This window comes from Pelophylax lessonae, assembly GCF_965119305.1.
Source record: "Pelophylax lessonae genome assembly, chromosome: 4".
Classification (NCBI taxonomy): Eukaryota; Metazoa; Chordata; class Amphibia; order Anura; family Ranidae; genus Pelophylax; species Pelophylax lessonae.
Genome location: NC_138771.1, coordinates 324,564,502 through 324,582,325, shown reverse-complemented (window position 1 = coordinate 324,582,325; position 17,824 = coordinate 324,564,502). Strand labels below are relative to the sequence as shown.

Sequence of the window (17,824 nt, the reverse complement as noted above, 5' to 3'; positions counted from 1 at the left end):
AAAAAAAATTGTCAGGGGGCAGTGGGCCGCATTGCCTGGGGTTCTGGGCCGCATGTGGCCCCCGGGCCACAGGTTGGACATGCCTGATCTAAACCATAATATAGGTTACCACAAAATGACCATAAATTGAAATAATCTCAAAAACAAAATGTGCCAACCTGTAGCTACTCAAATACAATGAAAAGCCTGAGGCAGGATATTTAATATTAAAATTGACAATTCGGTGAAGCATTCTTGAAACAAAGAAGACGCAGAACTGACAAGCATCTAAAGTAGAAGAAGTAACTTAGAAAGATAAGGTAGACATACTTTTATAAATGTCGAACATTAAACCTCAACATTTTTTAAGATCTACCTCACATTGGATAAAAAAAAAAAACAAGTATACTTTTATAAAATTAGGACTTGCACAAATACTAAAGAGGATATTTTGACCTACATTGATTGCAATGGGGGAGGAGGGGGCAGCTACCATGCCACCAAGTATCCAACACTGTCACATGCACCCGATTCATGTTCCAGCACCTAGTTTTGCCCTAAGTGTGCAGCTACTGTTTTTGTGCTTCCACTGGCACTGCGGTCAATCAAGGATGGGATGCTATCTTAGGGGGCTAGCATGCTGATTGTTCAGCATTCAAAACAGCACATTCACACACTAGCAGCTGGACCACCTGTGTTCCTATGTGACTTCTGTAGTGTTTACCAGTGCATTCCAGTGTTATCTCTATGGCCTCCAATGTTTCCAGTGTCTGTTCAGCCTGTACCCAGCTTTTTGTGTGCCTCCAGCAGTCCCCAGTGTTTTCTGTGTCTTTCTGTCTGTAATCTACTCTAGTGTGACCCTGTGCACTCCAGTTTTCTCCCTACTTCAGTGATCCCATGCACCCCTGCCTACAACTTGCTCCAGTGTGATCCTGTGCACTCCAGCTTGCAACTGTCATCCAATAGCATCATGTAACCCAAAGCATTTCAGCCTGCCTACTGTGACCTTGTGAGTTCACATGAGCACTAACCTGCTTCCAGTTTTCTAGTGTGTCCCTGTGCATTCCAGCCTCAACCCTGTCCCCGTAACCCTGTGCTCTCCTGACTGTGTTCTGCTCCAGTGATCCTCTGACTCCTGTCTAGACCCTACTTTTGTTCTGAGGTACCAGGATTCCTGTGCTACAAGAGACTCATCCCTGCCTAATTGTGCTCAGTCTCCAGTAGTCTGCCTTCTCGAGTGAGTCAGAGGGCAGCAACCTCAGGGCCATCAGCAGTCAAACCCTTCTCCGTAATCAAGAGCTCTGGTGAGGACAAGACAGCTCCTTTTTACCTGGCCTTGGCCCTTCTTAGGACTGTCACCTTCACAAATGAGCTTACTGTGTTTTCTCCATGGATTTTGCCACTGCCTTCCCCAGCTTTTAAAACCAATTCCTGGTTAGCCAGTCTGCCTCCCTTTGGGAATGGACTCCCATCTGTAACACTCATGACACTGTCTGTGAACTGACAACCCATATCAACAAGTTTGGGTTCACCACTCATAAGCTTTGTGTGGTCAGAACAATTAAAAAAATACTTTAGGTGTTTATTTATTATAGGTATTCATATAGAGCCAACAATTTACACAGCTCTAACCCAACCCCATTCTATGGAAAACTAAAATAAAATTTAGCTTTGAGGTATGCAATACAGTGTATGACAGGGAAAAAAAACAAATCTAACAATTAGTTTGTTGGTAAAATAAGAGAAGTTAATTGTCAGGGTTTACATACACTTTAGGATTACTTGTTTTTTATTGTGAAAGACTTCCTACTTCCTTCCATCTGATCCAGTAAATGATTGTGGGAGGATTGTTACATATTGTAGAATCAAGTTCAGTAATGCTGAATGGTTCTGGCTATTGCACACTCTTTCTAAGTTGAAAAAATATGAGTTACATATACACAATAATACACTTGCTATACTACACATTTTAAAATTCAAAAATGTAAACAACTTTCACAAGTATTTCAAGTTCTTTGATATTTGTGTGTACTGTGTATATATATATATATATATATATATATATAAATATACAACTATCTGAGCATCACTTTCCTACACTTGGCCTCATGCACACTGGGCGTCAAAAATACCACTTTTAAGGGTGTTTGATGTTTTTTTTCTGCCTCTCAAAGCTTATCTATGTTAGCCTATGTGTCCATGCACACAGAGGCATTTACAGGAGTTTAGAAGCAGGGGCATTTAGAGGCAGAAAAAAAATACTCAGAACCAGCGTGCTCAGAAGAGGAGAGCTTTGCTGCTAAAAACTGCCCAAACGCATATAATGCATTAATGCTAGGAGCGTCAAGTGATTATATGTTGAATACTTTCAATGGCCAGAATAAATTAATATTCTTGCCAATGAAATTCATGAACTCCCAAGCACTTGATATGCCTAAAAGCACCTTAGCACATTTACAAAAATGCAGCTTTAGGCGCGTTTTGGCACTGATTTTCTCCAGCTAGGAGAAAGGCATTTAGAAGAGCTGGGTAAATGGAGTGTGCACGGTGCCTCTTTTCACAGTTGGGACTGCATCTTTGTGGTCTCACCAATGATTGGAAATCTTCCTAGAGGAAAAGATCCCCCATCCCATGGAGGTCCAAGGTAATCCTACTTCAGATGCTTAATCATTTGTAGACTATTTCCAAGGCAGCTACATGTCAACCAAGCTCCTGTTTCTCACTCTCACCTATTTGAAATCAGGCTTGCAGTGGGAATGCGTAATTTGTAGATCAATGGATTGACTGAACCACATAGTTAGACCAATCAAGAATAAAATTGTAGCTAAAGGCTCTGCTAAACCATCTACTGGCCTTTCGGTGTTACCATGTGTGTTCCTATCCTCCTTGGGTCCTCCCCCTTGGGCCATACCTGCTTCCAGAAGAGAGATTGCACCCCTTGTAATTACTGTAGCAGTGGTGCAGATGTGGAAGCTCAAGCAAAGAAATCAAGGCCCTAAGAGACATTTTGAAAGCATTTAGTAGTTTTACTCACCAGCATCTGAGAAAAGTGGTACAGAATTAGTTTGGGTGGACTGATGTTTTAAACAAGATTACAAGAGAAAGGGGTCAGGGCTACAAACATTAGCATGCACCCTAATTGTCCACAGTGTAAACAGAAGACGGATAGTGGCATGGAGTCTGGAGAATGAGAGCTTCTGAAAAGCATTGCCATCCTCCTTATTCTATGCAGCCATATGTCACACTAGAGGCAGACCAGCCATATACTATGGCTAATTTAGACAGGCACCAATGAACCTACCAGCATATGTTTTGAGTGTTGGAGGAAATCAGAGTGCAAACAAAAAGCAACCACCCTAACCTTCAACTGGCCTTTACAGCAAGGAGCACATAGAAGGGCAATACATTAAAAAAAATTACCAGCTCACTTACCAGCCAGCCTGCAACAAACTGGTTTTTTGAAGGCTGGTTGGAAAGTGAGCTAGGCATTTTTGTTTTGTTTTTTTGGCAGGAAGTCAGAGTGCCCACAGAAAAAGGGAGAACATTCAAACTCCATGCAGGTAGTGCCTTGGCTGGAACTTGAAGCAATGACTGTAGCACCACAGGGCAGAAATGCTAATGGGCCATACACACTATAAGATTTTCTGAAGACTTTTTCCTTTAGACTTACCAAAACCATATAATATGAGGTCAAACCTAAACACTTTCAATTTGTATGCAATCTGGCAGGCCCTTGCACTACATAGAAAAGGTAAATCTGAAGGGAATCTACCAACAAAAGTTGGATAGTGTGTATCCAAGCTTTACTATCAAGCGATTATAATAGCTTACACCTGAAATAACAAAATTCTTCCTCCTCTTCTTCAAAGCCATGATATTATTTGACAATAATCATGCAGTAGCTTTTTTGTTAATTTAAATGTTTTCAAGTTACTGCTAATCCCTTTACAGAAAGTAATTTTATCCAAAATATTGACAATTATAAATCGAGGCCAAGAACTCTGAGTCACTCCACTGATAGCACATTGGTTTAACAGTTTCCTTACACTTTGTTCTATGCTCCTTCTATAAATACTGCACGTTTAAATTGTCAGATAAGCATTAAATTAATTTTAGAAATGCATTCAACTGCTGATACTTATAAGAATGAGTCATTGAAATGAACCAGAACCAGGATGTTAAAGGCAAAATCAAAGCCTTCTCTACTATCATAGTCTAGGCAAACACTTGGATCTGTGTGATTGACAGTGGGAACAAAGGGAGAGAATCAGGAGGATTATTATTAACAGGGCTAAAGGGAGTGCAGCAAGCCTAGCAGAATGTTCCCTAGAACGTTACTTCCCCTCTTACTCATCCCTGAAGTTTTATTCACAAGAAGAATCACATAGAACTAATTAAATTGAATTTATTACCTGTTCGTTTTTTTGTGATGCATTAAAAGATTTGAATATACCTGTGACAGGCAATTTCCATTTTTAAGCAGATAGCTATTTTATTAATTAAATGGTCGCTTTAGCAATAATATCCCATTTTGTAACTGAGAAATGCATTGTTGTATGATATAAACCTCCATTTTCTTCAATTTACATTTGGTGTTGAGGACTGTGTATGCTCGGTAGGTCATCAGGCTTTAAAGCAAGAGCTCTGGTTACATTATAATAGTTATATTCTTTACGGCCAAAAGTACAGTGCTATTCAAAGGCATTTCTAAAATTCTGTTTTCCCTTTGTAATTATGGGCTGCTGAGTGTAAATTAATGAGAAAAAATAAATTTAAATACCTGTAGTATCAGGCTGCAAAAAAAAAAAAAAATTAAAAAATGAAGGGGGTCTGGCTACTTTATGAATACACTGTATATAGGCACCCTTCCTCATTATTATTTTTTTATTTTTTATTCTTTATTTCGAAGAAGCAGCATATCATGTCCTTTCAACACAGACATATTACAGATTACGTTGCGAAAACAGATATTGCACACATAAACATAAAGGCAAATATAAATACTTAATAGACATTGGGCTCCAGTGTAGACCATATGTAATATGTGTATGCAGCAGGGCTTCTTGTACACACCACTGGGATATACTGTTTCCTCATACAGTTTCTGATTTTTTTTCCCCCAATATAAGTGTAGCGCTACCCCCGTAGGAGCCGCTGGTAAATAGGGATCCCCCACCATGCACAGCCCGGCACACTGCATTTTAACAGCACGCAAGAGTCAGGAAACAGTCCAGCAACTTTGTGTTGTTTTGTTGATTAGGGGTATTAAACTTGGATGGAGATAGAGGTTTTATGGGGTGCCCACTTGACTTCAAGAACAATTTTAAGGGACAACTTTCCTATATAAAGCTATATACACTCCTCATCTTCCTCCAGCACATAACTTGCTTGCAGAACACTCAGACCCAGCTGAAACACTGTTTTGGGGATCTGACAAGGCATTCAGCCAGATCCAGTAAGGCCCTTTACAGGCAGGGACCGTGGGCCCCTTTGATGTGTAGAAAAGTATTAGTCTCCAGCTGTCTTTTTGAGGCTACTAATCCCAGCACCACCTTTTCAGGCATTACCAGCCCACCTGGCTGCAGCTGCCCCTTTCACTAGCCCTCCTGGCTATTCTCCCACAGTCCGGTGTGTAGCAGACATGTGTGTAGAAGAAGAAACCCACTCATCCCGCTGGCCTGGAACCCCGAGAAACCTTGCACATCTAAGGATTGAGCTAATTGTCGCAAAGTCTCACTCCAGTCTATGGTTGGGAAGCTAGTATGGTCCGATCCTTATAAAAGAAGTAGGGGGTCCAAATTTTCCCTTCGCATCATCCTTTCACTTCATTGAGTTCATGAGTTTTCAGTGAACAATACTGTTAATGATACAACACAAATATATTTTTACCACTTCCATTTGTGGCAACAGTTTTTGAGGAGGGTCCTTTTCTTGTTCCAGCATGACTAGGCTCTTGTGCACAAAGCCAGTTCCATAAAAACAGTAAGTTTGATGTGGAGGAGCTCAAATTACCTGCACAGCCCTGACCTCAACCCTATAAAACACCTTTGGGATGAATTGAAATGTTGATTGCAAACCAGATCCTCTCATCCAACATACATATTTAAAGTGATTGTAAATCTTATTTTTCGTTTTCTTAAAAATTAAACGTTACACTTATTTGCTGTGTGCAATGCCTCTTCTGGGTTCCCCCATCCGTGCTCCTGGCTTCACCTCTTTGGCGAGTGCCCCAAAGAAGCAGCTTCCTTCTAGCTTCATGAAGGGGGCACTCATAGACACAGACAGCGTGGCTGGGTCCGACTCCCAACCTCTGCTACCTCATTAAAGAATTTGATAGACAGCAGCAGGAGCCAATGGATCCCACTGCTAGTAATCTGCCCTGTGAGGAAGGAGAGAGGGGGAGAGCTGCTGCTCTCCTTTACAGCCCTGAATCGAGAGTGGGCTATAGTACATATAAGGGTGGGCTGGGGGATCCTGCAGCACAGAAGGGTTTTTTCCCTAATGCAGAGCATGCATTAAGGTAAAAATCACTAAGACTGTAGATTCACTTTTAACTTTACAAATGCTTTTTTTTTATAGGTGAATTGATACCAATTCCCTTAGACAGACTCTAAAATCTTATAAATATCTCCATGTCCGTGATTTTCGAATGGAATGTCCAACAGGCTGTGTTCGGTGTAATAATCAGCCTCTTGCAAACTTCTCTAATTTTTGCTATTGTAACACCAACACCATATCTGCACAATGGCTTCACGTTCACTGGATGTTTGGACATCTTTTTAGATGCCTTTCCTCCTGGTAGCAGCGTTTTGGCAGAAAAACCTATTGTCGCTTGTAAACGTATGTAACGCGTTTAAGCGCATCAATCGCTTGGGCATTCATTCATTTTATTGGCCAGAATATTAATTTATTCTGACCAATAAAATGAATTCATATGTAAGCGCTAAACACGCCCAGCGCTAACTTGTGTTTACACGTGACAATTGTTCTTTCTGCCAAAACACTGCTGCTCCTGGCAGTGGTGTTTTTTTTGTCTCTAAATGCCTCTGCCTCTAAACACCTATGAGGCTGATTTACAAAAACTGGAGAGTGCAAAATCTCTTGTCAAACTGGAAGCTAAATGGTTCCTATGCAGAGCTGCACCAGATTTTGCATTCTCCAGTTTTAGTAAATCAACCCCTGTGTGTGCATGGACATACTGTTACTGGCTTACACTGGTCTGGTGAAACTGGGACTGGTGTAATGGTGATCAGGAACACTGTTAATTGTATACACTGGTCTGTTGACATTGTGACTGGTGTGGGAGGAAACTACTCAAAAGCTGCATCATGCAGCCTTTGTTTAAAGGTAAGATCGCTGTGATTGGTCACTGCAATCACATGTTACAGGGCCAATTGATCTGCACAGTTCCCCGATCTGTGATCATTACACAGTGAGCAAAGCATGCCCTGCAGTGGATGCAGGAGGTTGTGTCTATATATATGTCCTACGGCATCCAGGAAGCACCTGTACGGCCATTTATGCACAATGGCTGGAAGGGAAAGGGTTAAACACAGGCAGAGAAGCTTTAAAGCTATCTCCAAATAAACTTTTTTATTTCTATGTATAGTTTTATTGTTGTATATGACCCTCACAGAGGAGAAACTAAAAAAAATCACTCAGTTAAAGTAACGCAGTCCCATATCGCAAAAAAGGGCCTGGTCATGAAAGGGGGTAAACATCCTGGGGCTGAAGTGGTTAAACAGGAAAAATTAAAACATAAAACACATGATTTTTCTGTGCAGTAAAACTATTTTTATTTATTTTTATTTTTTTATACTAACACTGCTCAAAAAAAGAAAAAGCACCTTTTGTTTAGTTTTGTTACTTTAAGTCGTCTAAGGTTTGCGAGAAAAAGAAAAGACAATAGTTCATGAAAAAAAAAGCCTTGTTTGTCCTTAAAAGAACAATGCACTGTATGTATTACATTGTTCTCTTAAGTAATGACAACGTTTTTGCAGATACATATCAGAAATGTAAAAATTGCTCTGGTTCACAAGGGATAAACAGGTGTAAGAGGCAAAGTGGGTAATTTCTAAGGACTACATATCCCATGGTACCCTGCTGCCTGCAAGCAATTATTTCTTTACAGACTCCACCTTCTGAAACTGCTCCTCTCAGCACCTCTGTAGTTCAGAAGGCGGGCTCTGTGAAATGTGTGACCCAGCAGTGCCTACTCATAGGACATAGTGAATAATGTCACAGAATTAAAGGAAGTAAATGTGTAGGGATCTTCACAAAGTAAGTTTACAAACTTCAAGATCATTTCGATTCATAGGAGTAGGTTAGAAATAATTAAAATCCGATGTGAAAATGCATGCATGATTTTAAATGTTGCCCATTTATATGCTTTAAGTTACAAGATGGTTTTTGGGGCAGTTAATAAAAGGATCTTATGATGTGTACATAGCAGGAGAAAGGAATGTGACAGAATAGGATCAGTAAATTAATGAGAGAAATGCTAGAGTGGGTGGAATAGTGTGCACTGTGGACAAGCCGGTAAAGTAGATGCTGGAACAGATCATGAGACAATATCAGAGGAAAGGTCTCCCTGCAAAAGTTTGACAGGACCAAGCATTTTCTCCTATTTCTACACTAAGATGCTTCAGTAATTGTCATCTCAGTGAGGAATTTGAATGGTGTGAACTTCATTAAAAAAGAGAGAAAAAACGAGTAATGAACCATAAACGCTTGCTCTGCTAGTTTTTTTTTTTTTTTTTTGTAGTTTTTTTCAGTAATTGCAGTTTACAATGCGCATATTAAGTTTTTCTCCTGATTAAAATCACATTCCATCAATTCCATTCCTTGTGTCACATTATTTTCAGAGCCTCTACACAAGATATTTGCAATAGCACTACTCACTGATATCGCATGATCACACAATGCCACTGTTTAGTCACCTAACTGGAGCTATATTGGTGATACCTTTCTCTTGTTCTACCCCATAGACCTAAAAGACAATATATTAATAGTAAAAAATGGCCCATATAGTTTTTTTTTTCTACAATGATGTCATGTAGGACTAATCTAATGAGACTAATCCTATACAATCACCAGGTAGTCTCCTGCAGGAGCAATTATTATTATTTATTTTTTTTTCACAAGGAGTTTTTCACAAGGAGTTTTCCTGAAAAAAAAATATGTCCATGTAGCCCTAATTCTAAATGCATGTATAAACAAAACTTTTTTTTTTTATCTGGATGGAGTGTGGAAACAACTTCTGTCCATTGTTCATTGTTGAACTTCTATTGTGTCATCTTTGGAAATATTAATTCTTTATTTTTGTCCTGTTGACCATTATCACTGAAAGTGAAGGGAAAGTCATAATTTGGAACTCTCATAAGAATAATAAGAATAAGTTATACTGCGGCAGGCAGCCCCTCCTGCGCAAACCGACATAGGTATACGTCAGTCGTGGGCGTGCAGCTAGGGGGCGAGCGCGCGCCACCGGCACAACCGATGCACGGGGCAGGCGGCTCCGATTGCCGCCTGACACCCGCGATCGCTTCCCGCTGAAAGAGAAGACCGGTCAGCTGTTGTAAACACAGCTGACCGTCCTTCTCCCTGGAATGATCACAGAGCTCATGTGATCCTTCTATATAGGATCACAGGTCTCTGTGGTCATTTCACAAGCCCCACCCCCATACAGTTAGAATCACTAACCTAGGCTCACATTTAACCCCTTGATCACCCACAGTGTTAACCCCTTCCCTGCCAATGTCATTATTACAGTACCAGTGCATATTTATTACTGTAGTAATGTCACTGGTCCCCCCAAACATGTCAAAAATGTCAGTTAGGGGTCCGTTCTGTCCGCCGCAATGTCGCAGTCCAGCTAAAAATCGCAGATCACCGCCATTACTAGTAAAAAAAAAAAACGATAAAAATTACATAAATCTTGCCCGCAGTTTGTAGACACAATAACTTTTGTGCAATCCATACCAAAAATATGTAGCAGAAAACAAATTGGCCTAAAATGTTAAAAAAAATTAGATTTTTACATTTTTTTTGGGAATGTTATATAGCAGAATGTAAAAATGATTGTTTTTTTTTTCCAGAATTGTCGCTCTTTATTTGTTTATAGCGCAAAAAATAAAAATTGCAGAGGTGATCAAATACCACCAAAAGAAAGCTCTATTTGTGGGAAAAAAAAGAACATCAATTTTATTTAGGTAGAGCATCATAGGACCACGCAATTGTTCGTTAAAGTAACGCAGTGCCGAATTGCAAAAAATGGCCTGGTCATTAAGGGGGCAAATCCTTCCGGTCCTGAAGTGGTTAAAGGGGTTGTAAAGTCAGAAGGTTTTTTTTTTATCTTAATGCATTCTATACATTAAAGAGTAACTTTTGTCGGGGAAAAAAAATAGCAAATAAAGAAAAAATAATATAGCGTATACAATAGCGACACAAGTCATGACCTTTCCTTTTCCATCTGCAGCCGCTGTAATTTTCTGAAAATGCAATGCAATATGGCTTCCTGGAGCTGTTCTGTACACAGAATGTATACTGACCACACCCCAGAAACATCATTTCCTGCTTGTGCGATTGGCTCACTGCTTTTCCCAGAAGTCTGCCTAAGATACAAGTCAGATTTCAGGCATTGCCTGGAGCAAAAATGTCATTTTTGGTGATATACTCCCAATGGGAACACGTCTAAAGGGATGCAGGCCCAGTAGATTTCCTCATTAGTGCTCTGCAGCTGCACAGCTGATTGGACCACTCCCATTAGACCCACTCAGCACAGAGGAACAAATAGTGATTTCTTCAGAATAATAAAAGGTAGGAATCTGGAACAAAGATTGTTATAATCCTTGCAATGTACATAGATTACCCAGAAGGGAATGTTTTTTTCTCAACAAAAGTGTAGTTCCGCTTTAAGATAAAAAGCCTTCTGTGTGCCTCAGCCCCCCTAATACTTACCTGGGCCCCCTTCTATCCAGCGATGTCCGCGAATGCCTCAGCTGTCCGGGACTCTCTCTCCTGATTGGCACAGTAGCAGCACCATTAGCTCCCGCTACTGTCAATCAAACTCAGTAAGTCATTCAGGAGAGAGAGGGGGCAGGGCCAAATGGCAGCTCTGTGTCTGAATGGATACACCGAGCTGCAGCTTGGCTCGGGTGCCCCTAAAGCAAGCTGCTTGCTGTGGGGGAACTTAACAGGAGGGAAAGGCCAGGAGTGCCAATGAGGGACCCAAGAAGAGCAAGATCTTCCCTCTGCAAAACTATTACACAGGGCAGGTAAGTATAACATGTTTGTTATTTTTATATATAGAATAAAAAATGAGACTTTACAGTCAGTTTAGAATTTGTTGCCATGACAGCTTTCTAAGATGGCTTTTGAAACGGCGTACTCTTACTTCCTTTGCAGGACAAGAAGTGACGGCAAATCAGGACACAGGCAGCAGAATATAAATGGCATGAGCTTTAACCTTTCCTACATCAAAAAAGTTTGGCTATACAACAGTATATCAAAAATTATATAAAGAGTAACCGCGCTAGATAATGAACAAAACTCAAAGAGTTCAAAGCAGCAACTTAAAATGTGACAAACATCCAGAAAACATAATAAATAGAAAACCTGCGCTAAAATGAGAGGACTATAGATGAATTGAGTGCAAAAGTCCTAATAAAGTCCCATAATAAATTGTATTTTGAGTGAACAAAAGAATAAAGTGGAAATAAATAAGTCCAAATGCATCCAGATATTGTATAACTCTTCTAGAGGGATTGACACTAGATGTATATACTGCTTACCAGAAACAGCAAATTCAATCGCCTGATAAGATGATAATGGCACTCCGGATCCACTGTATAACCAGGGAAAGACCCTTAGGAGGGATTTCAGGCCTCAGACGACACGATACATTCAATAGGCGTCAATCATGTGTATATAAGATAAAATATTCATAGGGTGATACTGTATTTGTAACAGAAGTGCATATACCAGGCATAGAATCACCTATGTGTATAAATTGAGAGTAAGTGCTAGTTAGAAGTAGAAGACCACCACCAACTTCACAGGCTGCTTACCAGACATATATGTGTTGATAGCACAAAAAGAAAATAAATCCAAAACTGCCAGAGTTCAATCACATGTGACAAAATCCAGTCCACAGCTATGACCACCACCAACATATACCACTGCTCACCAGAAATAAATTAAAATGATGCAGGCAACAGTCTAGGAACCAAGAAGTTGGAAATCCCTAATGGAGTGCTCCTCAGAATCGCAGAGTACACCGGTCCCAACCAAAGGAGGAGTTGAATCCAAAGATATTCTCACGTGTCAATTGTGCGGTCATATGTAGAAAATAAAATGCCCCATAGCGTAAAACCATTTACATTAATTAGCATAAAAAAGAGTTACACTTACAAAGTATCAAGAAGTAAGCGCTGAATGAAAGGCGCCGGCCGGTCGGCTCCAAACACCCGTCCTCATGTCTCATGTAGGGTGACTCAATTCATCTATAGTCCTCTAATTTTAGCGCAGCTTTTCTATTTATTATACAACAGTATATACACTTTAAATGGAATCCAAAGCCAAAACATGTTCTGTCATTTTGGATCTACTGTAGAGTAGGGAGTAGGGAAGAATTAGAACCTCTGTCAAGCTTTTTATTGCTGTTGGTATCTACACTGGGGAGATTCACCCTCTCTATTTGTCCTGAAGACTATTTTCACTAGTACAGAATGTGATTGCAAATACAAGCTTTTGGAGATGCCACTGGAACAGGAGGGGAGCAGAAATCTTCGAGCAGTGGCATCTCTTTCAGCCATGTAAGAAGAGATGTCCCCTTTCTGTAATGTCATCTGGGACATGAAGGTTAAAGGAAATCTCCCCAAGGGAACATAGACACCAAAAAAACTGAAAGGGGGCTAAATATTTTCTGTTCTACCTAAAATAAAATAAAAATGTTTTTTCTTTAGATAAACCGAATCCTAATGAGGGAATACTGTCCGTGATACTTTATTCTTTATTTGCACTATCATTCAAATTGTCATTCAAAATTTTGGGGTGTATCCCCTTCAGCTAAGGTCTGTGCAGTGCTCAAGCACCTCAGGGTAAGAAGTTGAAAAAATATGTGAATCATCACCTAATGTATCCAGTCCCTTGAGGAGCAAATTTCCTGATCACTTTTAAATAACCAATTATGCACAGATTCTTTTCACATGATTAGAAAATTGGAGTGGATATTCACATGATTTTTTCAGTGTAGATTCTCTACATCTGTAGTAAATCAGCTTCGGTGACATCAAAGTGTTGCGATTAAAGTGACTGTCAATGGTGTGTTGATTTCATGATACCGTGCAACAAATGATTTGAAGGAAGCAGGTCAAGGTAAAGACTTTGACAACTGGTTGGTGCGGATAAAAAGCCTTTGCCCACGCTTCTCGTAAGTGTATTAAAAAAAAAAAAAAAGCAGCACTGCTGTTCCCTGGAATTTTCACTGAAAACTTGCCAACAAAAAGTGGTGACAACTGATGTTTCCTAATTGACATATCTACTTACATGTCAGAATGTCTTCTACCACTGACTATTTGAAGTAAGATGTCAGGTTTTTAGTAAAAGTTTCAGTGAGCAGCAGATCCTGTGTGTGGATATTCATTTTGTATAATCAGTTAAAGCTGAAAAGCAGGCAAGCAACTAAATACACAACTAAAATGCATGGGAACCTGCCAAAAGACTCAGTATGTCATTCTATGTAACAAGCCTTCTATTTCCCCTACCAGAGAGAGCAGCCTGGTACCTACCCAAGTGGCAAACTCTGTAGGTCACACTGTGGTTGAGCAGTACAGACTGGTCTGGTACCCCCATTCAACCTGTAATTGGATGGATCATCTCTGCAATAATTCTCTAGGGAAGCTGCCAGTATTATGCAAGTGGCACTGGGCAAATTAGTACAACCTGCTTGGTATACATTGCTGCCTCTTCCTCTCCCAGTCAAAACCATTGGGGATTACAGGAAGTCGATATTAAGATTCTTTTTATTAAATCAGTAGTTGGAATAAATGCTGGTTTAGGCATGTACCTTGTGTTCAGCTTTAAAGATATATTGTGTAACTGGTTAATGAAGGATCGTGTGGAATAATGGTCTGGGTCAGGGGTTTCCAAACATTTTTTAAAAAAGGCAAGTTTACTGTCCTTCAGAGTTTAGGGGGACCGTTTTTTGGCCATTGGGAGTAGAAAAGTTCCCAATATCAGTAGGAAAAAACAATGCACTGAATTGTGCCCCATCATTGGTGTCATTTGGTCCAGTTGTTGAGGTCATTGTGAAGAATTGTGCCCCATAGTTTGTGTCATTGGGGGGAATTGTGCCCCATTATTGGTGTCATTCAGCCCAATTGTTGGTGTCATTGGGAGGAATTGTGCCTCAACCAGGGCTGTCTTTAATACTGATTGGACCCTGGGCAATTTTTTTCTTGGGCCCTCCAAAATCCACTTATCAACTATTTGCAGGCAGCGCGGGCTCAAGGGACAGCTGCTTTGGGCCCGCCAACAATGACTGGGCCCAGGGCAGCTGCCCCTTTTGCCCTGTGTTAAAGACGGCCCTGGCCTCAACGCTGGTGTCATTGGGCCCAACTGTTGATATTATTGGGAGAAATTGTGCCCCATCATTGGTGTCATTGGGCCCAATTGTTGATGTCATTGGGTGGAATTGTGCCCCATCGTTGGTGTCAATGGGAGGAATTGTGCCCCATCACTTGTGTCTTGGGGGGAAATTATGCCCTATGGTTGGTATCAGTGAATGAAACAGTGCCCTAAGGGCCGGATAAAAGCAAGCAAAGGGCCACATCTGCCCCTCCGTCCTCAGTTTGGAGACCACTGGTTCAGTTTAAAATTTTTATGACTTCCTATTGTTTGTTTTTCATTGCTTTTCAGTACATTTAAGTACATTTTGAATTAAATGAACCCATAAAAATTCTCTTTTTCATCCTTTTCTTCCAGATAGAAAAGAGAAAATTCAGCAAAGACTCAAATTCAACATATTGTATTTTTATGGTGAACAAGCCCTATGCTATAACATGTTCAGTGGTAGCTTTTTACATTCCTTTTTTCTTGATGGTGCTTGCTTACTACCGAATTTATGTCACAGCACGAGAACATGCCAGACAGATTGGAGTATTACAGCGGGCAGGAGCACCAGCAGACCATCGACATCAGCATCCTGATCAACACACTACTCACAGGATGAAGACAGAGACCAAAGCTGCTAAGACATTGTGCATTATAATGGGCTGTTTCTGCCTGTGCTGGGCACCATTTTTTATCACCAATGTCATTGACCCTTTCATAAACTACAGTGTACCAGGGCAGCTTTGGACAGCTTTTCTTTGGTTAGGCTATATAAATTCAGGGTTGAACCCTTTCCTCTATGCCTTTTTGAACAAGTCTTTCAGGCGTGCCTTCCTCATCATTTTGTGCTGCGGAGATGAGAAGTACAGAAGGCCTTCCATACTAGGGCAAACAGTCCCCTGTTCAACCACAACAATTAATGGATCCACACATGTTCTAAGGTCAGTACACTCTATTCTATATAATAATGTTATTAGAATACCTTATAAACTTTTATATCTGTATATTATGCATGTGACTCCTACAGTTCCAAACACTCTTCTGAACAGAACTCATAAACAGGTAATAGGAATACGTTTCTGCTACTTTCTATGTGAAGCACACCCTAAGTACACACAGCTATGGCTCAAATGAACCTAAAGGAGACCAATCTGGCCTTGTGCTTTTTGCCAATTTAGCTGTAATTAAAATATACAGATCTAAAGCCAAAACTTTTTTTATTTGGTGTGGAAGGGTCAAAGTCACTGTCAGCTTTTTATCGCTCTCTGTGTCCCCACTTTGGAGGTTCACACTTTCTATTTGTTCAGCTGACCAACATCCTAAGAATGAACATGCTGGGAAATAAGACCTTTCCCTCTGGATAGGTTGCCTCTCACTTCTTGTTGTGTGTTTGCAGGAGGAAGTGAAGGGAATTCAACTCAGCGGAACACAGACTTATATGATATCTAAGCCCAGGAACAGAAAATTGTAATTTATTGCAGCTTACCAGTCCTTAGATATGATGGCTGCATCAGTTTTGATTTTTCAGTATGAGAGTATTTTCAGTAAGCACACAAAATTCCTGTCAGAAATACAGTATCTTTGGCACTTCCTGCAAGATGAGCTTAAAACAGAAACATTGCTATTGTCCTTCTATAAACTAGTAACCCCCCATCCCTCATGTAATAGAGGCATATTTGCCTGGGTTACAGTAATGGTCCATATACAGTCAGGTCCATAAACGGCTTGTGCCGTTCCTTCAGAGGCCCGTGCCGTGACCGTCGCCTCCCGTGTGCGTGCGCGTCACCAATCAGATGGCCGGATGCCGGGATCCAGGAAGACGGGCGAATGGACATGTCGCCCGTCATAGAGGTAAGCGGGCGGCATGGCGGGGGCTCGTTCTGAGGTAAGTATTTCATAATGAGCTAGTATGCGATGCATACTAGCTCATTATGTGTTTCTCTTGCAGGTTGAAAAAAAAAATGTGGGGTTTACAACCTCTTTAACTGCAGACTTTCAGCTTTAATTTGAGGGTATTTACAGTGGGTACGGAAAGTATTCAGACCCCCTTAAATTTTTCACTCTTTGTTATATTGCAGCCATTTGCTAAAATCATTTAGGTTCATTCTTCTTCCTCATGAATGTACGCATAGCACCCCATACTGACAGAAAAACACAGAATTGTTGACATTGTTGCAGATTTATTAAAAAAGAAAAACTGAAATATCACATGGTCCTAAGTATTCAGACCCTTTGCTGTGACACTCATATATTTAACTCAGGTGCTTTCCATTTCTTCTGATCATCCTTGAGATGGTTCTACACCTTCATTTGAGTCCAGCTGTGTTTGATTATACTGATTGGACTTGATTAGGAAAGCCACACACCTGTCTATATAAGACCTTCCAGATCACAATGCATGTCAGAGCAAATGAGAATCATGAGGTCAAAGGAACTGCCTGAAGATCTCAGAGACAGAATTGTGGCAAGGCACAGATCTGGCCAAGGTTACAAAAAGATTTCTGCTGCACTTAAGGTTCCTAAGAGCACAGTGGCCTCCATAATCCTCAAATGGAAGACGTTTGGGACGACCAGAACCCTTCCTAGAGCTGGCCTTCCGGCCAAACTGAGCTATCGGGGAGAAGAGCCTTGGTGAGAGAGGTAAAGAAGAACCCAAAGATCACTGTGGCTGAGCTCCAGAGATGCAGTCAGGAGATGGGAGAAAGTTGTAGAAAGTCAACCATCACTGCAGCCCTCCACCAGTCAGGGCTTTATGGCAGAGTGGCCCGACGGAAGCCTCTCCTCAGTGTAAGACACATGAAAGCCCGCATGGAGTTTGCTAAAAAACACTTGAAGGACTCCAAGATGGTGAGAAATAAGATTCTCTGGTCTGATGAGTCCAAAATAGAACTTTTTGGCCTTAATTCTAAGCAGTATGTGTGGAGAAAACCAGGCACTGCTCATCACCTGTCCAATACAGTCCCAACAGTGAAGCATGGTGGTGGCAGCATCATGCTGTGGGGGTGTTTTTCAGCTGCAGGGACAGGACGACTGGTTGCAATCGAGGGAAAGATGAATGCGGCCAAGTACAGGGATATCCTGGACAAAAACCTTCTCCAGAGGGCTCTGGACCTCAGACTGGGCCGAAGGTTTACCTTCCAACAACACAATGACCCTAAGCACACAGCTAAAATAAAGAAGGAGTGGCTTCACAACAACTCCGTGACTGTTCTTGAATGGCCCAGCCAGAGCC

General features: G+C 40.9%; 1 protein-coding gene across 3 annotated transcripts in view; it reads left to right on the top strand.

Moving 5' to 3' along the window:
- The window catches only part of HTR4 (5-hydroxytryptamine receptor 4), a 730,224-nt gene that overhangs the window by 500,153 nt on the left and 212,247 nt on the right, over positions 1 to 17,824 (top strand). For all 3 annotated transcript variants that reach the window (XM_082253259.1, XM_082253258.1, XM_082253260.1), the window contains one exon: positions 14,965 to 15,533. In XM_082253259.1, coding sequence (XP_082109385.1) covers positions 14,965 to 15,533 — 569 coding nt within the window. The remainder of the gene's footprint in view (positions 1 to 14,964; positions 15,534 to 17,824) is intronic.